General features: G+C 43.2%; 2 protein-coding genes across 6 annotated transcripts in view; both read right to left on the reverse strand.

The window, feature by feature from the left end:
• Positions 1–6,790: 6,790 nt before the first annotated feature.
• BCL9 (BCL9 transcription coactivator) lies at positions 6,791–22,120 on the reverse strand. Its single transcript, XM_066362104.1, has 7 exons — positions 21,984–22,120; positions 20,710–21,026; positions 19,304–19,493; positions 17,947–18,046; positions 11,876–14,117; positions 10,393–10,653; positions 6,791–9,119 (listed from the first exon to the last, which is right to left on the reverse strand). Exons 1-7 carry the CDS (start codon positions 22,034–22,036, stop codon positions 8,002–8,004), a joined length of 4,281 nt encoding a protein of 1,426 aa, XP_066218201.1. The 5' UTR covers positions 22,037–22,120; the 3' UTR covers positions 6,791–8,001.
• The window catches only part of LOC136390943 (uncharacterized), an 81,750-nt gene continuing 77,047 nt past the window's right edge, over positions 22,060–26,762 (reverse strand). For all 5 annotated transcript variants that reach the window (XM_066362106.1, XM_066362109.1, XM_066362105.1 and 2 more), the window contains 2 exons: positions 26,614–26,702; positions 22,060–22,296 (listed from right to left, as the gene is read on the reverse strand). In XM_066362106.1, coding sequence (XP_066218203.1) covers positions 22,060–22,284 — 225 coding nt within the window. In that variant the 5' untranslated portion in view covers positions 22,285–22,296; positions 26,614–26,702. The remainder of the gene's footprint in view (positions 22,297–26,613; positions 26,703–26,762) is intronic.

A 26,762-nucleotide genomic window follows, 5' to 3' on the forward strand; every position in this document is an offset into this window, starting at 1 on the left:
TGATCAATAAGAGTACATAGGTTTCAGGTGAACATCTCAATAGCATTTGAACTGTTGTTTACGTGTGTGCCCATCACCCAAAGTCAAATCATTTTCTGTTGCCATGTTTGTCCCTCTTTATTTCCCTTCCCCCACTTTCCTCCCCCTGGTAACCACTTCACTTTTATCTATACCCATCTCAGTTTTATAACCCACCTATGTGTGAAATCATATAGTTCTTAGCTTTTTCTGATTTACTTATTTCATTTAGCATAATGTTCACAAGGTCCATCCATGTTGTCGTATATGTCACTATGTCATCATTTCTTATACTGAGTAGTATTCCATTGTATATATGTACCATATCTTCTTTATCCAGTCCTCTATCAAGGGACACTTTGGTTGATTCCATGTCTTGGCCACCAATGGATCCCTCTTAGAATGCAGGCACTATGCTAGATGCTGGTGAACAAGTGATGAGCATGAAAAGTTCAGTTTTTCATGGGGTGGGTGAGATAGAGTAAATAATTATTATAAGGAACACAAACAGGATGTTGTGATTCAAAATGATTTTGTGTGTGTGTGTGTGTGTGTGTGTGTGTGTGTGTGTGTGTTGAGGCTGGGTGGGTATTTTGATGGGCTAATCGGAAAAGCCCTTTCTGATGTGGTATCAAATAAGCGAAGACATGATAGATATGAAGATAGTCAGTCACTAGGAAGGGCTGGCATCAAGAGTGCCAGTCCAAGGAACCAGAGTGCGTGGGTCCTGAGGCAAGAAACTGGAATGAGAATGGTTTGGCTGTAACATAGCAAGTGAGAGAAGGGCATGAGGTAGAACTGGAGAGAGACATGGGGTCATGCTAAAGAGCTTGGATTTGATATAAATTACATTGGGAAGCAGTTACTTGTGTTTTAAGGAAGGAAATGCTTTATGATTTATATGATCTATACTTTCTAAAATAACTAGGCTACTATATGGAGAAGGCTACTATATGGAGAATAAATTAAGGGAGAAGAAGAGTGAAGTAGAAGTTAGGAAACTAATGTAAAAAGTCAGTTGAAAGATAGTAACTTGGATAGAGTGAAAGAGAAAAGTAGATGGAATGAAGATCAATTTTGGGAATAGATAGAAAAGGATTTGCTGATGGTTTTATGGAAGAGTGAAGAATTAAGAATGATCCCCTTGTGTCTTATATAACAACTAGGTGGATAGACATTTACCATGATGGAAAGTAGAGTATAGAGATTGTACATGGCGAAAATTCAGAAGTTATTTGAATTTGAGGTGGCTTCAAGTCACTCAAAAGGTAGTGTCAAGGTGCCAGTTGACTAGCTGAATCTAGAACATGAATAGGCTGAGAGACAGTAAATCTAGAGTTACCAGCATACAGATGGTATTTAGTGATTTGTGACTGGATTAATTAGAAGAGTCAGCAAGAGGCCTAAGACCAAGCCTAGGGCATGCTGTATGCTAAGGGGAATGATCTGAAGGAAGGAAAGAGATTGATAATGTGGGAAATAGGTTAGAGGTCTGGTCACAAGACCAGTAACTTCATTCTGTATGACCCTAGTCTTGTCTTTCTTTCCTTTTTTTTTTTTCTTTTTCTTTTTTTTTTTTTTTTTGTATTTTGCTGAAGTGAGAAGCAGGGAGGCAGAGACACAGACTCCCACATGCACCCAATCGGGATCCACCTGGCAAGCCCACTAGGGGGCGATGCTCTGCCCATCTGGGGCATTGCTCCATTGCAACTGAAGCCAGTCTAGTGACTGAGGGGGAGGCCATGGAGCCATCCTCAGCGCCCAGGCCAACTTTGCTCCAATGGAGCCTTGGCTGTAGGAGGGGAAGAAAGAGATAGAAAGGAGAAGGGGAAGGGTGGAGAAGCAGATGGGTGCTTCTCCTGTGTGCCTTTGCCAGGAATTGAACCCGGGACTTCCACATGCTGGGCCAATGCTCTACCACCGAGCCAATCGGCCAGGGCCCCTAGTCTTATCTTTATTGGCTATCTTAGTAATTATTTCTATATTGAATGTGCTAATACTGAGAATAGAATATACTTACATTCTGCAGTCACTGCTAGTACTTATCTCTTCAAGTACTTTCAGTTTCCTTATAGGCAGCTATTAAACTTTCCTTATACTCCATTGTGCCATTTCAGTGCAGGATGTAAAGTAGATGCTCAGAGCTTAAGTAATGCTAAGACCTTCTTATAAAGGTCCTTGCTACAACCATGAATTCTGTTACACAGTGCTCAAGATCTTTTTTTCCTGGGCCAAGTGATGCCTGGCTCATACTTTGTATGGAATGTGATCCTTGTCTTTCTTTATTGATATTAACTTTTAAAATAATTATGAGTATATTTGAAAGATTTTGCAGGCACTAACTACAAAAGGAATGAAGAAAATTCTGGAGATTCTCCAGCTTCATTGACAAGGAAAAAAACTTAATCTTCATGGCAGTGTGTTGGCATTTCAGAACTGGCATTTAATTATTTGCATACCTTAATATTTAAAAGCACATATACACTTGTATAAATAAATCTATGCGTATAATAATTTTTATACTGACAACTAGAATAGAGAATTTCTCCAAAGCCTAGGAGACCTTTTGCAGTATAGAGAAAAAAGTAAATCACAGTAATCCATGATCCCCTGTAACCAAATACATTTGACTGAATGCAACGGTGATGACTCAGTCCCTAGCAAGGTGCTGGGCCCAGGCTGACTGCATTTGATGTGGAGAACTGAGATGCCAAACACTCCAAGCTCTTAAAGCACAGCTGAAGCTGTGGGCTGAGATGCTCCTGATGCACGGGATGGGCAGGAGTCCCCGGGGAAGGCAGCTCCCCAAGCAGCTGTGGTGTTTCTGCGTTGCAAGTGGGGAGGGGAGAGAAGAGAGGGAATGGAAAATGGAAGCTCCTGGAAGCTTGGTAAAAGGAGAAATAAACACAAGCTCCCTGGAGTCTTTTTAACAGAAAGAACTTAGGCTGTGGCAAAAAATAATAATGATTTAAAAAATCTTGAAAACTTAAATCCAACCTCCACACTAATTAATTAGACACCAAATACCATTGAGATTTGTAAGTTCTTCCTGCCCTCAACCTTAGCTGCAGACACTAGAGAAAGGAAAACACTGTGTAGCACAGAGCTGTGGGCAGGTTGTAAGGTACGAGAACCCAGCCTCCCAGAGCCAATCCCATCGTCCCCCTCCCTCCTTTCCTAGGGCTGATTTTTTTAAACCTGTTCTTTGGAAGCCCAGGGTTCCTCATATTTGCTTTGGGGGGGTATTTTGCAAGGGAAGACTGAATTTCTGTTTGGTGAAATAACTGAATTTTCCCATGCTTTAAATACGCGTGAGGAAATTGTTTCTGAACCTTCTTTTTATCTTCTCTTTCTGCGATCATACACTAACTTTCTTCCTCTAGCAATATTGGTTGCCAAGCAGAAGTAAGCACTGATCCAGAAAGTTAGTAGTTGAAGTGTGGTCACCTACCTACACACAGCAAACAGATCACGTCTGTTACACAAACCCAGATACGGAGCCCTGTTAAAGAGAGACAATTTTGATTTATTGATATATAATCCTGATCACATACCTACTTTTTAACCTAGTTTATTATTTAACACTCTCCAATATGAAATGTTTGGCTACAAACTGGCTTTTTTCTCATGCTTTATAAACTGTTGCTTTAAACCTGTCATTATCATTTTACTACCAAATTAAGATTCCACAATTTTTCTTAAATACAGGAGTTTGTGACTTTGAAAAAAATTACTGGTCTGGGTTAGAGAAAAGTGGCAGTGAGGCTCAAGTTATTTAAACAGCATGGGATATATAATTTGACGTTTTTTTAAAGCAAAAGAGGTGAGTCTAAGGATTTTGTAGAATAAGCAAGTTTTTGCAAGCGATCTTCCTGTGGTTGTCACCCCAGTCCCAGCCTATCTTCCACACCCTAGTGCAGTAAGCTTTCTGAAGAGCCAATCTGATCATCTGATTCCCTTGCTTAAAACTTTGAAGTTCATACCCCTTAGTGGGCCCTCCGGAATCTGTGACCCACCTTCTCAGCCTAAGCTCATTTCTTACCTCCACCTTAGAAACCCCATCCAGGCCTTTGCTGCTCCCACGTCCTGTTTAATGCCCACCACTGTCCTCCACTGAAACATTCCCTTTTTGAAGAGTAAATTCAAAAGTCACCTTTCCCGAGGCTCTACTGTACCTTACTCTGGCCTGTTGCACTCTGTCTGCCCTTTCAATAGAGTACTGATCATACTGTATTGTAATGATCAATTTCTCAGAGTATTTCCTTCTTTGAGCCTTAGCACAGTTCTTGACACACAGGGGGGCATGCTCTAAACTGTTGCTGAATAAATGAGTCCTTTCAAATACAGCTTTTCTCTGCCCTCAGCACTTTGAAAGTACTCGGAAAAAGTAAAGGAAATGACTAAACTGTAGACAGTTTAAATGGGACACAAGCAATCACGCTGCCTCAGGTAGAGGCACTGAGAAGGGGAAAGTAAGAATGTAGAGACCAGGAGACCAGCACCTCTGTGCAGCTGCTGCGATTTTGCTTGTTCACAAGAGCCAGCTCTGGCTACATATGGGGCCCAGTACAAATGGAAAAGTAGACTTCCCTATTCAAGGATTATTAAGAATTTCAAAAAAATGACAGCCAGAGCATTAAATTAAACCAGGGCCCTGTCCAAGCAGCACAGGTCACACAGTGACAAAGCCAGCCCTGATGACAGATTAGGGAGCCTGGGAAAAGCTTTGTATTGCTTTTTAAGAGTAGGTTTCAAACACAAGGGTAGGCAAAAGTAGGTTTACAGCTATAATTAATGCATAGCAAGACAAGAATAAGTTGTTTTGCATACTCACAACTGTAAACCTACCTTTGCCCACCCTTGTAGGTAAAATTGTTTTAAACCTTACTTTCTCGTGCTCTCCCTTCATAATGCCCCCTACAATAGTTTGTTTTTTATTTGTAAGTGCAGATTCTGTAAAAAAAAAGTATTGTAAATTATTTTATTTCACATTGTTTTAAGGAAAATACCACATATTCCTCAATAGTCCTTAAGAAATAATGCTATGATCCACACACCCCCAGCTACCCCTGAAGTGAATACATCATTATTACACTTCCATGCAACACCAAAATTTGGGGGATGGGGAGCTGGCTGGGCTTTCACAGGATTATGTTATCACCCTCTCACTGACTTTTTAAAATCTAGCATGTTTTTCATGCAATAGCACCATTTCTCAAATATGATTTTATCTCATAGCAATCTTAGTAAATTAGAAATTGTTATATTTAAACCCCAAATAAACTTAAGTTGATCAGATATCGTGATGAAATTTTGTTGGTATATGCTGACAAAGTAAATGAAGATTTATGGAGTTTTTTTTGTTTCCAAACTCAACAACTTTGAAATGGAAAGCGGATTTGCACTGCTGCAGGCTCTCCAGCCGGGGGCAGCACCAGCAGTGCCACATCCCGTCTTTCCCAGAGGGGTTCACCAGCTGCTGGCCCTTGGCTCTCTCCTGGAGACAACAGCAACCAGGCCACACCCATTAGTGCCCGGAACACTCTCATATACAGCAGGGAGTGGGACTGCCCAGGAAGCCAGACCAGTGGGCGAATGCCAGGTCCCGAATTTCCTTAGGGCTCTATCTCATGCTCCCCCAGCTTCTCTCATCCTATTCTTTTCTACATACTCAAAGCCAGAGAACCTAGGAAAAGAGCTATACTCATGACACAAAATCCTCATTCCACAGCATAAAATTTTCACCACCTACGACTGAGTAGATCCGATTGTATCAGAATTCTTAAACTACTGATGGCTCAATTTTCTCATCTGCAAACAAGAGGATTACCACCTACTTCACAGGGCCCCTCAAAAATGAGCAAAAGAACACATGGCAGGTGACTGTTTGAATAGGTGTTCAAATGGTCATATCAATTTTGTTGTCTGGGGCTCCTGTGTTACGAAGAAAGGGCTGCTGAAGGTGGAAGAGGAAAACAAGCTCTTTAAAACCACTTCATGGAGAGAAACAGTCACAGGTAAAACAGACTGGAACACCTGCAGAGACCAATCTGTGCGAGTTTGCAGATGACTCTACACCTGCCCCTCCTCACTGACATTCTCACCTAAGAACAAACGCACACAGATGCCCACTCACTCAGCTAAAAACACCTACAACTCAAAGGAATAGCCAGCCACAGCAGAACAAATCTAACTGCACAGAAACACAAACAGCTAGTCCCTTCGACACGTCCCTCGCAGGACACACCCTGGAGTGCTGAAGGCATGTGCGGTGGGAAGTGAACTGTGCAGACTGAGGGCTGGCAGAGGACATTAAGCAGGCAGCAAGGCAGGGAGATGGAAAGGACCAGAAACCCACAGACTACGCAAACCTGTGATTTGCAGGTTTAGTAAGTATATTTTTCCTTAACAAGATCCAGGGATCTTTCATAATTTATTCTAATGACTATACCTTTGGCCTTAATTTCTTCACACCATTGAATTGGCTCTAAAAAAAAAATGCTAGTGAAGACCATTAATAGCTCTATAGGTAACATTCAACAGTAGGGACCAAGGTTGCTCCTCTGCCTTCAACTGGGATTTCATGGCTGAGCTAAGAACAGTATGGGATAAATCTGTAAGATATTCAACAGCAAGGAAGATGCTTCCTCTGCACTATTTATATACAGTACTTCCCCTAACCTAAACCCTATCCATCAACTCCAATACACAGATGCTCTGCTTCTCAGTCATGTGGCAACAGGAATCAAAATAAATAAAAAAGGCAGTTCAGTTTTGTAAGAAACAATATATTTTATTTTTCTGACACCACAGCTCTGGTGAGTGGTTTGTACCAAATTTAATGGAGTTTACACAGAACATTTTACGCATGGGAGGGGGGAGGGGAAGAACCACAAAATTAAAAACAAAATCCTGGTAGCTTTTAGCATCTGTTCCACTCCCACATTAATAAAATTCACTTGGGAATTCCTAATAAAAGGCAAACAAAAACCAAGGTAGGAAGGAAGGAAGGGTATACTGGGGAAGAAAGGACAGGGGAAAAGAAGACCCAGAGACAGGCCCCCTCCCAAAGCCAGGACCATGCCCAGCATGGAAGGCGAGCACTTGTCAGATTTATTTCCCCAAAATAACACCGTGTATTGCAGCTGCCAAGGGGAAAAAGAGAAGAAGGAAGCAAGGGTCACCCATGGGAACACAGGGAAGAAAACACACTTAACCAAGAAGGTTGGGGAGGGTGGCGGGGACGAGAAAAATGTGAGTGGGTTTGCAGACTGGGAGAGACAGTGCTGAAGAGCACTTGAACTGAAAAACAAAATGTCCTAAACGTCATTATTTTTCAAAAGAAAAGTTTTTCCCCTCCCCCCACCCCTCGCTGAACTTAGTTCCTTTTTTTGTGCTTTTCATTAATACTCTGCTCTGAGGTCGTAGTTTGGTTTTTCTATACACTGGAGTTGAAAGAAAATAGTCCAAAGATCTGAAGATGGATTCTCCACCTAAAGTAAACAGCCCAGCATTCCTGTTCTCCTCTCGTCCCAAAGACTAAAGTCTCTGCTACAATCCCTTTTACAATATAGTACAGTACACAAACAATAAAGCCCAAAACAAAAGTCAAAACCAGAAAAGAATCCTGGGAGAAGCCAGTCCAAAGGACGTAAACATACAGAGAATGGTGCAACACATGACTGATGGCAATTCTCAAAGCACAGCTACAGATTCCCAAAAGTAGGTGCCATCATGGGATACCCAAGTCCACAAAAATAATTTTTAAAAAATAAATCTTAAAAAAAACACACCTGTTGATTAAATGAATCATTTGTTTTCAGGTAAATCCATACATTCTCAAATCCCCCCCCTCCCCCAAAGCAGCCCTAGGCGCTCTGTTTTCCTATTGCGTGACCAACAGTCTCCTGGAACTCCCCCAAAGCAGCTCTCAGGACCTGAAATCTCATCTTGACAAGGATCGGCACATCCAATCTTAGCAGCTTAAAACATCATGTTTCCTGGATTGCCAGGTCCTTGGCTAAATCCACCCATGCCCACATCAGTGGCCATGCCCCGGGGCCTCATCTGTGGGGGGATCATGATGTTCTGTTGGGGTCCCATCATGCCCTGCATGGACATCATCATGCCTGGAGAGCCCACAGGCCCAGGGTGGGTATAGAGCCCAGCAGGTCCCCGATCCTTGCCAGGAATCATGCCCACAGCAGCAGCTGGATTGCTCATCAGGGTAGGCTGGCCTGGCATTGTGGATTGTGCTGGTGACATCATCCGATGGTGAGGTCCCATCATGCCTTGCTGGAGAAAGGCTGGTGGTCTTATTGGATTGTGGCCTGGCATGGTTGGAGCTGTCCCAAGAGGGATGTCTGGAGTTCCTACAGGCCCTGGACCTCCCATGCCAGGTAATGCTAGTCCCATTCTGGGGGCTTGTTCGCCCATCATCCCCTGTATGTGCGAAAACCCAGGCCCAGGACCCTGGGGCTGTTTACGGCCTGGGACTTCCCCTCGAGGGAAATATTGCAGTGTCTGGCTAGGCTTCTCAGATGGAATAATGCGAGACAGATCAAACTCAGGGATTCCGGTGGCTCCAGGTCGAATGACCTCCTGCAGGTCGGGGTCTGTAAACACTGAAGGCATGCTATTCCCCAGGACAGCAAAGGAGTCAGGACCCCCTGGGCCTCCAGGCTTACAAAGTGCTGCATCTGCTGAACTCGGGGGCAGGTTGCTGGGGCGGCCAAGGGAACCTTCTCCTGGGAAACCCATACCTCCTGGGAAGCTGCCCTGCCCCCCACTGGGGCCATTGTGAGGGAAAGGAACCTGTTGTGGAGGAGACTGTACTGGAGGGAAGCCCTGGGGAAAGCCCATTCGTCCTTGAGGTACCATTGGAGGCTCCTGGGACCCATGCCCCATGATAGGATTGTGTGACATCAAGCCCGGCCCCATTGGGACCCCATGAGGAGGTATACTGGGTCCCATGGCATTCGGAGAGGGCATCTGATTGGAGTGAGAAAGTGGCTGGGTCATTCCCATTGGGCTGAGAGTTGGCATCGGGACCACGGGGTTTGGACCTGAAATTCGAGGATTCTGTGAATTAATGCCCATTCCTAGAAAAATAAAAATATCAAAGGAATCAACAACTGAAAGCAACTCAGGAGAACTATAATAAATCAAGTTAACAAAAAAATTATTGTGCATCAAATGTGCATGGTACTATACTAGGAAAACATGCAATACACAATCCCTGCCCTCAATAAGATTTAATACTTAGGGGCATACAAACCAACAGCTCTATAGTAAGACAATATAGCATTGTCTTAAATTATATGATATAAAAGTATGTGGAAGACTGGAAGAAAATCTCCTATGTGAAAAGTTACAAATTAATATGCAAATGAGTACATAGTCTTCTTTATTGGAGATATCTAATATAAAAGCAAACAATTTGTGAATGACTTAAGTATGGTCCTTTCTTGAGAAGGAGGATTAAGTAGTTCTATGGGTCCAAGAATCAGAAATAACAAGAAAACCAAACAGGCCTTCATCAATTGACTTTTGGCATTATCATTTTATATTGCCTTACAGAGAGAGGGTTTCACACTCTAGGTTATATGAAATGTTAAAGAAATGGTCATTTTTAATGAAAAAGGAAAACGTACAGATTCTGTTATAGTCTCCGGGACATTTAAATTGGCCTCTATAGAATTACCCGAGTGTGTAAGAATGATGCTGTGCTGTCCACACACCATATCCTAACCTGATTAATCAGGATGTTGATGAACAGCATTCCTAAAACCAGATGGCTGAAAAGTTATGGTCTCTATGCTGATCACCCTCATCACTCCAGATTATTTACCTAGTGTTTAGTAAGATTTGGGGACAGGAGGTGGAGAGGAGTGAAGGAGTAGAAGAGTGTGGAAGAAATTTTCTCTCTCTATTCCTAAATAGAGTGCTTCTCCAGGAAACAGGGGCTTTCCACTGTCTGAAATCTTGTGGCTGCTTGTGGTCTGAGGCTGCCTTTTAGGAAAATCCTTCAGAGCTGAAGACATCACAATCAGCATGTTAAAAAGAATCTGCTTTCAGTGTTGCTGCAGGAGAACCGCCCTGCCCCCTCAAATTCCAGGTAACAGAAACATCAGAACTTGTATAAGGAACTGCAAGGAGACTTGCTTTCTTATAAACACCTACTGAATCAGCTAATAAAAAATTGTTATTGTTAATCTTCCTCTAGTCAAGGCACTTAATTCTATTAAAACTCAGGTGGTATATTTTTCAACTTGTTGAACCTCCATCTACTGAGGTCCATAGTCATCGAGAAAACATGCAAGAAGTTTCTCTCGTCTAGCCCTTGTTCCACATCCCGTCTTCATGATTTCTTACCTGGCATATTATTCATTGATGGCAAATTGGGAGAACGAGCTGGAGGGGAGTCGTCATCTGAGCTGGCCACAGTCTTGATGGCATCATGGTATAATGGGGTAGAACTGGGCATTGCAAACTTGGACATTCGAGACATCATAATGGACAGTGGGTTCTGGGACAGAGTCGGTTCTGGAGGCATGGTGTAAGGTGTGCTAGAAGGTAAACTTCCTGGGATATTCACAGAGGCAGACTGGCTGGCTGCAGGAGGTGGGGGGCCACCTAGGAGAAAAAGCAAAAGAAAACAAAAGTGGGCAGGGAATTAAATTCCCCTTGAAGGCTAGTGGTCCTATGATTATGAACTAGCAAGGCCAGGATGAGCCAGAGGAACAGGACAGTGTTATTAGACCCAGGACACAAATCATCAATCTTCTAGTCAGGATCCGTGTGTGTGCAAAGGGAGAAGGCAGCATGATGTGGAGGTGAGAGATCGCAGAGGGGAAGACAAACATACCAAGAGTGTGTTAAAAATATTAGTTCAAGCTTGGGAAAAACATGGCTTACAGACAACTATTTCACTGGTAAGAATGTGAAGTAAGTGGAATGTTCCCTTGTAGTTGCGATTCAGAATTCAACTCAGGGATTAATTAGTATGCTGTGAGGCCAGACTAATGTTCTGACCCCAGGTACTAACCCATCACCCTACACATGCTCTTGATTAATTTCCACAAGATGCTGAACTAAAAAGGTCCAAGGGGCCTGTTCTACTGAATGGCTTTGTGAATTGCTATCCAACAGAGAAAAACACTTTGGCTTGTAGGATAAATCTCCTGTCTTATTCTGATTGTAGTCTTTCTCAAGTGGAGATAGCTTGGACCTAGTATTTACACCTCAGTGCTCATCTTCCACTGACTACCTCTGGTCCCATTCACAAAACCACCATCATCAGAGCTTCTCCTAGGAGGAAAGTACCAATAAATGATAGTTGATCTGTGAGAACAGCAGTCTACCAAGGAAAAGATCTTGGTAACTTTCTGTGGTCAACACTTATCTATGAGAACCACTGAAGCATCTCAGCAGCTTCCCCTCTCTCCTTGGGATTATACTCAGAATCTCTTGACATGGAGGCCCCCTGAAGTGGGTGGGTCTAGTATTTAAAGAAGCCAGATTTATCCAATGTTGACATTTTATTTTGCCAACATGTGTTAACTGTGCAAATGTAAATTATTCTGTGAAATGACACAAATTTCCCAGTCTCCTTTAACAGTTCTATCTGACAAATATATTCAGCACTAGGAGCCTGTTTTCTTTGCCAGGATCAGACACTTGTGCAGCATAATCCCATGGAAGTACTGGTCATGCACCTGGCCAACAAATATGTCTATCTTGGCAAAGGCCACCTCCTCTGGTTGCACTATCGAGGTAGGACACCAGTAAAGTAAATAAAACAGGCTTTTACAACCTCTAGCTACACGGTGCAATTGTGCGGATGCAGCATACTGACCTGACTCTACACTTCCCAGCATGGCTGGGGAGGCCATGGTGAGGGGTGCTTTATGGTTTGGAGGGATCCCGGGACTCTGAAGGGGAGGTTTCGGAGAGGAGGTCCATCCAGGTGACGGGGCAGGAAGTGATGGAGACTTGAGGTGAACAGGCGAAGCAGCAGCAGACCCCAAGATAGGGGGGGATTTAATGGAAGCCGCAGCAGCTGGGCCCGCCAGCATGCCTGCCAGCTGCGATGGAGTCTGGGGGGACTTGAGGTTCCCAGAGGGTGAGCCCAGCATTGGTGACTGGACTTGGCGCATTGTGGGAGATTTCAAAGGGTTAATGCCTGGGGAATGCACCTGACTGCCTACCACAGATATATCCAATGGCTTCCGCCCCAGGCCACGCTGAACTGGAGGAGCTGTGTTGAGGCTAGTGGGGTTACTGGAAGGGTTGAGAGGTAGTGGTGGCATATGACTGAGCCGGCTGTTAGTCCTTTGGTCGGGCCCAATTGATTCTCTGAGGTTCCGCAAGCCACTGTTGCTGCCTGGACCCTGAGACATGGGAAGGAACGGCCTGGGGCCCATGCCATACTCTTGCTGAGGGTGCTCACCAAACGGCAGAGGCACCATCTTCTGCTGAGCAGGCAGCATGTCTGCGCCACTGGGGCGTAATTTCATCATCTCCTCAGGGCCTGCCCCAGACTCTCTCATCTTCTGAGGTAACATCTGAGAGTTGGATCCCATGTTGACATTTAGACTGACATCTCCCTTCATCCCACTAGGAACCATCCCAAACTCAAGTTCCCGACCAGGGCCCATTTGTGGGGGTATTCCTTTTGCAAAGTCACCCCTGGAAGGACTCAGAGGGCCCTCAACTGGTATTCGAGGGAAAATGGGATTATTCCCAGATTCCATGTGTCGCTGGGAGCCTGGGATCATTCTATTCACCTCCATGCTGGGCCTGATGCTTTCCATGCTCATCCCTGGAGGAAGACCGAGCTGTTTCTCTGCCAGCTGCTGTTGAAACATCTCTTCAGACAATCCCTGGGGGTTTGGGAAGCGTTCCCCTCGCCCAGGGCCACTGAAGACACCCTGGCCGGGGGGGAAGTTTCTACCATCGGGGATTTTTGGCACATCATCTGGCCAACTGACCCCAGAAAGACCTGGTCTAGATGCCGGGTTGGGGACATTTGGCCCCTCCATTTCAGAGTTTATCATCCCCGAAAAGCCAGGGAGGCGCATCTGGGTCCCTGGCATGTTGGGATGGGGAGCCATGCCCCTCGGGGGCAGAGAATGTGGCATGTTGATCCCATCAGCAAACGGCTCTCCGGCCCCAGGTCCCCAGCCTTCACCGGGGTTCATCTGGTATGGAGGGGGAGGCCCTCGGACCACTCCCCGAGGCCCATGCTGATGGACCATCATGTCCTGGAGGGAGCACTGCTGCACAACCACTTGTTCCTGCTTTCTCCTCTTCTCTTCATAAAACTCCTGCTGCAATTTCAGCCAAGCTATCTGCTCAGGGGTCATATGATCCAGGTGGTCGGGTCCCATGGGCCCAGACTGAGAGTTCATGGAAGGTGGAACCATTTCATCTGGAGAAAAGGGCACATCTCTATGTCCTTGAGGGCCAAATGGAGCTCCCAAGTCTGTCCGGGGCCCAGGTCCCTTACCTAGGCTTTGGGATTGAGCCATCATGGCCTGTATCGGCCCTTCTGGTTTTTTCTGAGGTGCGTCTAATACCCCAGAATTCTGCTGAGGTCCACCACTTTGTCCTCCTGTGAATTCTTTCTCATCAGGGAAAAGCATTCGTTGGATATCTCTGAGCGTCTGTAAGGAGCGCTCCCGGTGCTCCAGCTGCTCCTGAGACAATCCATCGGGGTTCTCTCCCAGTGTGGGGGCCTCTCCACTGGCAACTGGTGGAGGCGGGGGAGCTTTGGGATCTGCTGAAGAGCTATTGCTCCCCTGGGAAACAGGGGTCACTGCTCGGTTGTTGGGCGTCAAGTTGGGCCCGGTACCATCAGAGGGCAGTGGAGTGGAGCTGGCAGGACTGCCTACAGAAGGAATCAGTTTGTTTTCTACCCCAGGACTATCCCGGTCCAGGGGATGTGGGGGTGCAGCAGGCTTAGGTGCTGGTGCCGGAATGGGTGGAGTTGGCTGCAGTCTGATAGTCTGGGAAGAATTCTGGTCCTGGTTGGCTGGAGCTGGGGGCTGTTGTGGGAGAGGTTTCAGATCGTTCCGAAGGGCAGATATCTGTGTGTTCTGAATAAACAAGATTTAAAAAGTCATTGGTAAATTGAACAGAAGGGCAATTGAAAGAGCAAGATATGCGCCTTGGCCAGGTAGCTCAGTTGGTTAGAGCATCACCCCAATATGCCAAAGATGCGGGTTCAATCCCTGGTCAGGGCACATATAGGAACAACAAATGAATGCATAAATAAGTGAAACAACAGATCAATGTTTCTCTGTCTCCCTTCCTGTGTCTCTTAACAATCATTAAAAAAAAAAAAAAAGTGAGATGCCTGACCAGGTGGTGGCGCAGTGGATAGAGCGTCGGACTGGGATGCGGAAGGACCCAGGTTCGAGACCCCGAGGTTGCCAGCTTGAGCGCGGGCTCATCTGGCTTGAGCAAAAAGCTCACCAGCGTGGACCCAAGGTCGCTGGCTCCAGCAAGGGGTTACTCGGTCTGCTGAAGGCCCACGGTCAAGGCACATATGAGAAAGCAATCAATGAACAACTAAGAAGTTGCAAGGCGCAATGAAAAACTAATGATTGATGCTTCTCATCTCTCTCCGTTCCTGTCTGTCTGTCCCTGTCTATCTCTGCCTCTGTAAAAAAAAAAAAAAGTGAGATATGGTAGGACTCATCCCAGTCACACAAATTTACACTGACACATGCTATAGAAATTGCTCATGTAGTCTGACCAGTGATGGTGCAGTAGATGCAGCATCGACCTGGAAGGTTGGGTCCCCAGTTAGAAACCCTGGGGTCCTGAGCTTGAGCATACTATCATTAACATGATCCCAAGGTCACTGGCTTGAGCCCAAAGGTCGCTGGCTTGAACAAGGGGTCACTCACTCTGCTTGAGCCCCCTAGTCAAGGCACATATGAAAAGCTCAATGAACAACTAAAGTAAAGCAACTATGGGTTGAAGCTTCTCCCTCTCTTTCTCTCTCAAAAAGAAAAGGAAGAAATTGCTCACATACAACCCCAATTTGGACATGGAGACATTCTGACTTTTTTCCTTCTACTTTACTGTCAAATGACATCCTCTTCCCCTCACTGAAAATTAGGTTTCAATAACTTTATAAGCATGCCAGGGAGAGCCACTCTGCCAAAGCGAATACTTATGAGTATCTATTTCAAGAAACAGGTTTGATATCACAGGTCTACTATGTGTTTGATTCAGGGCGAGATTAGTTTCTTGGTACGTGGGAGGCTGTATCTAACATCTTTTTCTTTTCCCCAAAAGTATAACTGTGTATGCAGACATCTCACTGTCAATCAAAAAGCCTGATGTTTTCAACTAAAAGAGAAAGTACTTGTCACAGCTCCATCCTCTACCAGCCAGAGGCAGCAGGCAAGGCCGTCTTCAGTGTATCCTCTGGCAGGGCGACGACCAACATGTTCCTCTCCTTGAGTTTCCAGGCAGCCTGACATCTCTGGTTTGTTTTCAGCTTGTGATCAGAGTCCATATTTGATAAGAATTTGTACATTAACTGTAGTAAGATAATTTGTAGGCAGGAAGCGTCTGTGGAGAAATCTGAAGCTATCTAGCTCATAGTGTCTCTTGATCTGTTCTTTCCAAGAAACAGCAGATTGTCCTTTTTACAGGCTAGATGATCACATTTTTATTTATTAAGTACCAATGCTATTCTGAGTCCTAAATAAAAGTACACTAACCTGCAGCAGGTGACATGGATGCTGCCAGTGTTTGAAAGAAGGACCTACATGTTCTGTGTACTAAACCTTGGCACCGCTCAAGGTTCTAAAGAACAGAAGGGCCCAACCTACAAACTCTGCCTCAGGGATCTTTCACCAGCTTCCAGGGAGCAATATGATCCCTTTTTGATGTCCATTTGCTCCTACCTGTTCACTTAATCCAGTTTGTATTTATAAAACCCTAAGGCTTTTACTTATATCCTCACTTTCTCTCTGTAATGTTTACCTGTATGTAAATTTGTACATAAATCATTATGTGTATCTCTGCCTTGGGACAGTTTGTGTTGCATTAAACACAAAGACATATCTCTGTTAACATTCTGTGACTATGTGTATAAACCTTTCACTTGCAGGTATCCATGCACATATGACATATGTCTGCAGAGACGGGTGACTAGTGTGGGTCAGGAGTACCTGAACCTGTAGGACTTGGTGTGGTCAAAATGTCTCCCACTTCCCTGACTCCTTCACTGCAGTGTGGAGGTCACCTTCATTTCCTTTCACTGTCATTTTAAGTTTGCTTTTGTTGATCAGATTTTGTTTGTTTGTTTGGGGTGGCCACTGATTTCACATAGGGTGACCATGACAGAAGAAATACTTAAGTACCACGCTTTTTACTTTACATTTGGAGCAGTGGTGATTTGACTATTCCCAATATCCTGCTTAACTCCTTTTGTGATTTCATTTTAGTATCATAGAAGGTGGAGGTGAAAACTGTATTAAATCTGTCATTAAGTCAATAAAACACTAGTTTGAGTTGCACTGTATTCTGTGCATTCTAGGACAATATCACAAATACACACACACAATTTTAAATATTAAATATATCCATCTTCTGCGCTTAAGTAGTATAGATATATGAGGAACATGAAATTTCTTCTCTAAGTCTAGGAAACTCCAAGCTCTGTTATGTCAACAGAAAAGGACTTTGTTGATATAGAACATACATAAAACATCATCTATTTTATCCTAAATTGTCACTTCAGTCATTGATTGCCATTTAACTTTTCTCATGTTCAGGACTGATCCCAATATTAAATATTATGTTTCCTGAAAGCAGAAACTGTGTCTTGAACCTCTTAGTGTCCCCACAGCATTCAGTGGAATGCCATGACAATGCTAGGCACAAGAGATACCTTTTGGTTCAATGTGAAGCACTACCTGTATTAAAACAACCACTGTATGCTTTTTCTAATGTAGTTTATATTAGGGGCTTAAGTTACAGACAGGGTACAGACTAACATTTTAATGTTGGAAATATTAAGCAATTAAAAGCATTCAATGGGTCCTGGCCATTTGGCTCAGCGGTAGAGCGTCAGCCCAGCATGTGGAAGTCCCAGGTTCAATTCCTGGTCAGGGCACACAGGAGAAGTAACCAACCATCTGCTACTCCATGCCAGCCCCCACTTCTCCTCCCACAGCTATGGCTTGAATGAGCAAGTTAGCTCCAGGCACTGAGGATGGCTCCATGGCTTCCCCTCAGGTGCTAAAAATAGCTTGGTTGCCAAGCAGCAGAGCATCGCCCCGGGATGGACAGAACATCAGCCCCAAATGGGGGTTGCCAGGTGGATCCCCGTCAGGGCACATGCGGAGTCTGTCTCTCCACCTTCATGCCCCTCACTAGATTTTTTTAAAAAAAGCATTCAATGGTACTCTCACATTGAAATAAATAAAAATCATTTTGAAAGTCACCAAGACTCCCTGATTTATTTATGACTTTATTTATGACTCTATGACTTTATGATTTACTGGCATGTATTCTACTATTGTAGTTTTTAGTTGTCGCTTTTTTCTGTTCTTCAACTAACTCAAGAATGTTTATTTAAAGAAAAAAAATCCTGCTCTATACACAGGATCTGAATTCAGATTTTCCCAGAGAGTTAATGAAGGAAATCCTAAGATATCTATATAACTCCTGTCTTATTTTGCACTTTTTCCTTTCTAGTAATTCATCGGTATACCAGCATGCTGGTAGGAAAGGCCAGTGCAGTGTGATAGGCCTCAAACAACACAATCCCAGAATTAGGTTAAATGCCCAGAGTGCAGCTTATAACATCAGGACTATTGCCCTATCGATGACGTTCACCATCTCCCACCTTTAATCACCGCAGAACCTTTAAACCACTATTCCAATTCTAAAACAACGTACCAGAGGGGCTGTGCTTCTCTCTGTCTTGCTGTTTGAGATGTTCTGGATGTGGAAAGAGACAATTGTTTCAACCTGGCCCTTCAGTACTGCTTCTGCAGCTCTGCAAAGACAGAGAGATGCAAACAGTGGGACTTGTTTCTAGTTCAGTAACTGTAAATCCAAAGCACTTTCACTCCAGATTGAACTTGTAAGAAGAAGAAAAAGTATAAAAAAACCACCAGAAATGATGAATGAGAAGAAATCAGCATAATGAGAAGAAATGTTTTCATTATATGTTTACCATTTACTGTCAAATTCTGAAATTAAAAGATAGCCATTAGCAAATTTCAAAAGAGGCATTAAAACACCCCAAGATTTTTTCCCTCAAACCAATACACTGTGGTGGGTGTTTTATAGAAAATCCTACTTCAAAATCCCAACCTAAGAAGGGAGAACATGAATTCTCACAACACTTAATGATAAACTACATCAAAATTCACTCTGTATCTTAATTTAAAAATCTTTAAAAACTCAGAACACTTATGTATGGTATATTCACTTTCTTTAAATAAATAAATAAATAAGTAAAAATCCATTCACCATCCATCCATCAGAAACACATGTACCAAAATGTTCAGAGTAGTTATCTTGGTGAATTCCAGAGATTGTTTTATTCTTTTTAGTTTTTCTAATTATTACAAAATAGACATGCATTACTTATGTCATTTAAAAAAGAATACTAAGTTGTAGAAAAGCGTATGGTGCAATCAATCCCTTTCGTTTAAAAAGGTATGTATGTATACTTGCATAAGCACAAAACATGTATTTCTGGAAAGAAAGCCGAGGAAGTACCATTGTGGCTGTCTCTGGGGAACGGGTGTAGGGGTAGGAGGGTTATATTTTATTTCAGCTTTTTCTATGCTGTTAGCTTTAAGTAATAATAAAAGTGGGCAAACATTTTTTTTAAAAAGGATCTATTTTCAATGAGAATAAGAACTTACTGTATTTCCCTATGTATAAGACACATCCTTTTCCAAAAAATTTGGGGTCTAAAAACTGGGTGCTTCTTATACAGTGGTGGTAGATTTTATTTTACCTGCATTTCCCACTTTTTTGCGCTTGCTTTTGCACTCATTGTTGAAGACAGTGATTCATCATCAGACACAGATGAGGACAAGCTAATGGATGGGAGTTGTGACAGTGATGAGGAGTTGTATGAATTTTATGAAGAATAAAACTTGAGTTCAGTAACTTTATGTAATACATTTTTTTTCAAATATTGGGCCCCAAAATTAAGGCGCATCTTATACATGGGGAAATACAGTAGGTGCCCAAACACACAAGCCATGGCAACAGCAAGACACAGCCATCAACTTACTTATTGGCCATCTCAGTAGAAAACACATACACCACTTTGGCTGGAGTCTTCTGAGCAGGTGTGGGCTCTGGGGCAGTAGTCTGGCCATGGGAGGGGGTGGAAGACCTGGGGGCTGTAGTATTTGATGGGGTCATCGAGTGTGGTGTGTGCTGTGAATCCTGGGACTTTATGTGGTCAGCAGAATTACATTCTAAAAGAATGAAAAGACTCATGTCATAAATAAAATAAAACTCTCTTCTGCCAGCATATTCAATACATAACACAAACCCACCTTGAAAATTTCAAGGAGGAAGTAGTTTGCTAAGAAGTAACCTCTTCTACTCATAAAAACTGAAATATGCTTCTCCATAAATGACTAATTATAAAGAATTATAAAGCAGTGTTCCCCCACCCCCTTCTCTATCATGCATCCTTCAAATATTAGCATATATGTCCCTTCTTGGAAACCTTTTGGAGCCTCTTGGACTGAACTGGATACCCCTACTGGTTGAACCCACATTCCCCTAACTTCTCTTATTTCAGCATTTAGCATTTTACAAATTTTATCATAATTGCTTAATGGTCTAATGTCAGTGAGGACAGTAACTGTATCTGTCTTCTGGGCCATGGCAGTGCCCACACCCAGCATAGTGCTGGCACTCATAACAGGCTTCCCACAAACACCTGAGGGAGGAAGTCAAGATGGGTGAACATTCACCCAGGTTTTCATTTCTAATTTGGGTTGGGGAATCACATTTCCACTTCTCAAATATTAATTTTATGTTCTAGTCTGTAGTTAAGATTTTTGGTTTATTATCAAAAGGAAAAAGGCATAAAACCACAGCCCCTGGTCCCATACTCTTTCTGGCTCACTCCAGATTCATGCTTACCAAATCTCTACCACATGTAGCCACTCATTCCTACCACACTGAAATCAGCTGTGACAAACCCGACTAGTGCCAGGGCTTCCCCTTGTGCCTATAACTCTGGCAAAGTGGCAACCAGACAGCACAAAACCCAAGACTTAGAGGATTAATCTGATGGAGAAGAGGAGGAGAGGCAAGAAAAACTACTCTAGTGTAGGCCACACACATAGAAAAACTAGAACTACTGGCTCAATACTCAAGTACAAATAGTACAGAAGCCAGAAACTTCCACCAGAAAATGTTTCGGGCCGTGAAACATGTGACCGTACCCCAAAACACCAGCATCCTCAAGAGCAAGAATTCCTCAACAAGGTGGTTCCAAACTACTCTTTTCAGTACAGGAGAAGGAGAAGAAATAACTCCATCGTAAACCGCAAACTCCTGAATCTGACACCTACTCTCTCCACTTGGCTATTAGCCTCTCCAACATCCACCAATATCAGAGGCCTGCCCTCAGGAATACCTACTTCCCTCTGAGTCTCAAAGATCTTATAGACATACCTTTAATGTCAGAGTCATCGTTTGGAGTCCCAGGATCTCTCTGATCAAAGGAGTCGGCGGAAATACTTCGCTCCCTTTTCCCCTTGCCCTTGGCACCATTTCCAGCCCCATTCTTCAGCCCCATGCTCCCACCTGGGCCGGGGAGCACTTTAGGGGTATGGCCCCCACTCTTGGAGTCACAGGGGGATGGCTGGGACTGGCTGGCTGAGCCCCCCTGTTTACCCTGATTGGAGAATTTGGAATCCAGCTGGGGGTTTCCAGATGGGGACATCACTGTAGGGGGACGAACCATCACCTCCTGCTTTGACTTAGGGCTACTAAAAGAGACAAATAACAAAGGGAGATCAAACACTGGATACATTTGGTCAGCATAAATCAGGGAAAAGTAGCTTCTATCATGGGTCAAGGAGAACTTGAGGACTCAGTAACCACCCCACGTTTCACCTCAGCTACCTTCTTGTTCCCTCCACTCCTGCTCCCACTCAGAGAGGAGGATCAAAGACATTGGCCTAACAGGTCTCAGGAACCCTAGAGCCACATGGGGACCCATCTCTAGGGCTTCTGTCAATAAAGGACAATGGTTTCTATGTACACAGAGAAGTGACTCTTACACTAAGACTAGCAGAGAGTAAACAAACAGGCATCACGAAGATCAAAATACTACCCACCCCCCACCCCGGCAGTGGATGACAGGGGACAGCTATAATGGAGCCCAGCTTCCCTGCTGGAAAATACAAACAGGTCCAGGAAAGCAAGGACTCCCATTGTGACTGGCAGCATACCCTCCACCAAACCCCCCAACAAACAGCATCACACCAGAGTAGATACACTAACCACTGTCCTAGGAGATCAAGAAAAATTCTTGTAAAATGTCAATGTAGACACTATGAACCAGAAGAAAAAGCTTCACAGTCCCGGTGCTGTTGTTTTAATTCAGGGAACTTCGGCCTCCTCACCATTCCAGGCCTCAGTTCCCTCATTTGCCAAATTTAGGACATTGTACTAGGTGGTCTTTAAGGTCCCCATGTGGCTCTAGGGTTCCTGAGACCTGTTAGGCCAATGTCAAGGTATGATAAGAAAAGTGGTCAGGGGATAATGCACAAAAGAATAAGAAAGAAAAACTCTAATATAAACGTTGCCTGTTTACTATTCTATTACTATTTACTTATCTATTTTCTCTTCCTTTCCCTATTTGGGTCTCATTTACTTCTAGTTCCAAACATGATTCCACCTACAACGTGCCCAAGGGGCCATGGGGCAGCCCTTGCCCTTACCTCTGTGTGTTTCCTGATGGAGAGTTCCTCACTTTAGGGTTACTGGAATGCATTGATTGAAATCCTGAGCTTCCAGTCACAAACCAGGACAGGCTCCCCGAGTTCCTCTCGGGCTACAGCAGAAACAACTGCCGAGGGCAGTGGCAGTGGCCCACTGCTTGCTGGGTGGGACCCTTAGCGCTGGCCACCTGTATGCCTTTTTCCTCTTTGTTTTCCTCTGCTGTGGAAGTGGGTCCTTTCCCCTTGCAGCTCCAGCATTCTCTGGGTGTGTGCCTCCTGCTGCCAAAGGAAAATCTCGCATCTCCAGGGTACACTGCGAGAAAAGGCCACCCAAAAGAAGTTGGGAACAAAAACACAAGAGACAAAACACCCTTAGAACAGGATCACGGTTAAAGCACTAGCCAACTCAACAATGTGAAAGCTAAGTCATTCCTCAGAAAGGGTAATGTTCATATTCTGGCCTGAAGGCTCTGGTGCTAAAGCAGCTGAAGAGTGACTAAGACTCTCTGCCAAGCATATGAGCCTCCTACCCAAGCAAGCATCATGTACCAGGCAGATTCAAGAACATTTTGATCTTGAGTCACATATTCTCCCTTACATATCTCTACTTCCAAATACAATACTCTCAGAAACTTGTATTTCTTTTTGCAAAACAATGCTTTGAAAACCATTGAGTACTCCAAATCCATAACAACTATCTGGTGTTTCACCTCTGATGACAAACAATGGCACCAAAATGAAACAAACCCATCCCGACTTTAAACCATGAAACAACTTAATCTATTTTATATTCTCAGGGCTTTGGGGCAGGGAGACATTAATGGAGGTATTTCTGAAATCAACCATTGAGCCAAATACAATCAGTTCTTCCCTCTGATTTCCATGATCTTTCCATTAAATTATGCCAAGTATGTGTCTTGTGTTCTCACTGCTTAATGACAAGGACTGCAGGCATGGGTAAGCATCAGAATGATCCATAATGCTGAATGTAAAAGAACATCTTTGAAGGCTAAGATATTTTTTAAGCCAGTTTGCAAGGCTAATTTGAACCATAAAGGTCAATAAAATATTCCCAAACCTAGTCAGAGAACAAATGAGAAAGCCATTCATTTAGGGAAAATATGGTTTCTGTGTAACCACTGCTCCTTCACCTACCTCCTTACTTTCTGGTGTTTCACCGATGGGGTACAGGGAAGGAAGAGGATATCAGATGCAGGAATAGTGGCTAGAGAATCAGAGAGTCAGGAGTAGCTCAGGTGTGACAGCCTACATCTACTTTGGGAGAATCAAGAACTGGACTAAAATTGGGAGGATTAGTTATATTCTAGGTTTTGGCACTAAGTATGATCACTGTCAAGTGTGAAATGTCTGCTTCATTAAGAAGTATGCAACAGTCCCAGCTACTTTAACGAAGGCACAAAAAGGAATTTATGGACATTCTAAGGCACACAATTACATTCTTTTCTTTCTACGTGAAGTTAGAAAAAAGAACTAGAATAAAATACTACAGAATATTTCTATGACAACCTTAGGAGAAAGAATCTCCCAAAACATTTTGGTCTTGCTTACATTTAAGGTTGTATTTTTATTCCCCAACACTTTCAGTTTTTGTTTGTTTCTTTCTTTCAGTTGACTAATAAATTGATTGTAGTTGTCAAGTTTGACAGACATAATCAAAAACCATTTTGTAACCTCTCACTAAACATCAGAAATCACTGGTAAAATAGAAGTAGCAAATGCATCTTGCCAGGAGAAAGCCATTAGAAAACGTTTACCACAGGGAAAGAATAGTTGTTCCCACCTACATAGTATCTTCCTGTAACTTCTTCTAGTACCTTCTGTCTGCATCACACATTCTAGCACTCAATCATATGTCCTATTGAATAGTCTACGTGTATATTGTATCCCCCTATGAACATTGTGTTCTCTGAAGACAAGAACCTTGTTTTCAAGTTCTTTGGTTTTTATATACTACTCAGCCTAACATACTAAGACGGTGGTTGGGCCCTCAGTGACTTATTCGGTTTCTCTCACAACAGAAACACCTGGCATCTGAGCTGTACTCTTCTCCCAAAGGAACTCAAAACATATTTAAAATATCAAATCACCTCAATATGTCAGGCATTTCTAATGAGCTAGTAACAAAGATTATTTCTAATAATAATAATACTGTGAACGTAAAACACTATTATTTTCAAAGTACTTCATACAGTTTCTCATTCTCGCAATTTGGTCCAACCTCATCAACAGGCATTTTACAGAAATGGACAGAGTACATGCATGTGAATGGCTTCTAGGTGTCCAGCCAGTGCTCACTGACCTGGCACTTTGTTCTAAGTCACCTCCTTACCATTATTTCATGGGTGGAGAGACAGCACAGACGGCTGAAACAAGCCCATGGGTTCACCTAGTGATGGGAAAAACCCAGTTGTTTCAACCCCTAATTCATGGAAGTAGCTGAAATAAGTCGCCGTAGCTTCAGCTTCAAAACAACTCAGCAAACTCATACTCAAATCAACTGAGCAAAACAAAAATCAGCCAAGTATCTTATCATACAGTTCCAAAGAATAAAATTGGGCTCTTCAATTCCTACATTTGCAAGTTGGTGCTCAACTGTTTACTTTTAAGGAATGGAAAAGATCTTTAACAGAATGAATGGTTAATTATAGCCAGAGAGAAATTATTTACTCCAACATAACTAAATCTCCTAAATCCTTAGATTTGAATATACAATGTTCCCCTCTTAGTTTTTAATTTTCCCCCTCATTTTTTCTTAAATAATACTTAAAATATTTACTACGTGTCAGTCAGTCTTATAAACATTGTCACTCAATTTACAACCACCCCAGAAGGCAGATACCACTGCTATCTCTATTTGAGATAAGAAACCGAGGCTCTGAAATATTAAATGATTTGTCTGAGTAAGTTGGGTCAAACCCTAGTAAGAGATACAACTGACACTCAGCCACCCATTACTGTAATACCTGTCAAAAGTAGGGACTTATAAAAAAAAAAAGTAGGGACTTGTGGGATGAGGTGAGCTGGTACACATACAGTGCTTAGCAGTACAACACAGCATTCAGGTTAGCTATTCCTATGACTCCCACTATTGTCTAGAAGGCTCACTTGCCTATCTAATGTCATCTCATACCTTCTCCATCCCCAACTATCACTTTCCTCCCTCCCCACTTCTATTGCATGGTCTTGTCCCGGACTTTAAATAGAGAGAAGAGAAGTCACCAGGCAGGAAGTCCTCGCCACCAAATCTGCAAACCTATTTTCATCACTACCTATCCCCTCTTTCGACTCTATTATTGAAACAGAAAAAATAACCTACTTTTCCCCAAAGGTACTCCCATCACATGTGATCTATCCCCAGCTTACTGAGAACTCTTACTCTTTTCTTTGGCCATCCCCTCTATCTCCTACATCTCCTGGGTATTTCCAATTAGCATTCAGACATGTTGTAATATCTTCCAAATTCAATAATAATAATAATAATAATAATAATAAAGCAAAACACAACCCAGCTCTAGCATTCTAATCTCCTTCAGAGCTAAGTTTCTGCACAGAGTTGATGGGACACAGTCTTCACTTCCTTGTCAGTCACCCTTTAACCATTTTAAACAAACTTCTACCCACAGATTATGGAAACCACTATTTTTGTTAAGGTCACCACTGGCCACTTTTCTAACGTCATCTTATTCCATCTCTCAGAGCTTGCCAGTTGTTCACTTTTTTCTTGAAACTCTCTTCTAAGCACTGTCCACATACATCAGCTCATTTACAGGCACCCCAGAAGGCTGCTGTCATTCCTGTTTCACAGATGTGGAGGCTCTCTCTCTTGGTTTCCAAAGCACCACGCTTTCCTAGGTTTTCTCCTACCACTCCAGTCTCTCTTTGCTTCCTTTGCTGGACCCTTTTCTACACAATCTCTACCATGTAGAGTTCCTCAGGACTACCCTAGGTTCTCTCCTCGTTTCACTCTGTAAGTTCTCTCTATGCCAACAACCCCCAATTACACACGTCCATCTGCAGACCTAGACCTAGACATGTCCACCTGCCAACCTGACCTCACCATCAGTGTCTCAAACTTAACAAGATCAAGTATGAATTCCTCCACTCTATGTAGTCTCTCTCCCAAAAGTACTTTTCCTTCAGTCTTCCACATTTTAGTCAACGGCAATCTTCGTCCACCCAACTCATGCCAGGAATGTGGGAGTATTTCTTGACATCTCTCCCCTACTCTAACCCAAATACCAAGTTTGAATATTTTGCTGAAATCTCAGCTTCGGTGTTTGTTCTTCAGAGAGGAAGAATACCTGAATGCCACTAATGTCGATGAAATTCTCTATTACATTCTTTTCATAGCGTCCTATTTTACCTTAACAACATTTTCCATGTTTTTATAATCTTACGATCATCTGTGTAACATTCATCTCTCTCACTAGGCTCCATGAGGCAGGGACCAAGACTGATATGTTCATCCCTGTATTACTAGCATTTACCATAGTGTCTGGTACATGGCAGATGCTCAGAAAATATTTGTTGAATAAAAAGGGAAGTTCTTCCCCAAGATCATCTCTCTTAGCCAAGCATGCTTTCTAGTAGTATCCATCAGCCTACTTACCAAAACCCCCAGGGTCACGATATTGTAGTGCTCATCCTGGAGGTGAGAAGTTGGAGTCCAGGAAGCCCTGGCTTAAAGGTGACCCTCACCTGGAAGAGGATAAAGAAAAATTCTTAAGTGGATTTAAAAAATCAACAATATCATTTTGT

Source organism: Saccopteryx leptura, chromosome 2, assembly GCF_036850995.1.
Source record: "Saccopteryx leptura isolate mSacLep1 chromosome 2, mSacLep1_pri_phased_curated, whole genome shotgun sequence".
Taxonomy (NCBI): Eukaryota; Metazoa; Chordata; class Mammalia; order Chiroptera; family Emballonuridae; genus Saccopteryx; species Saccopteryx leptura.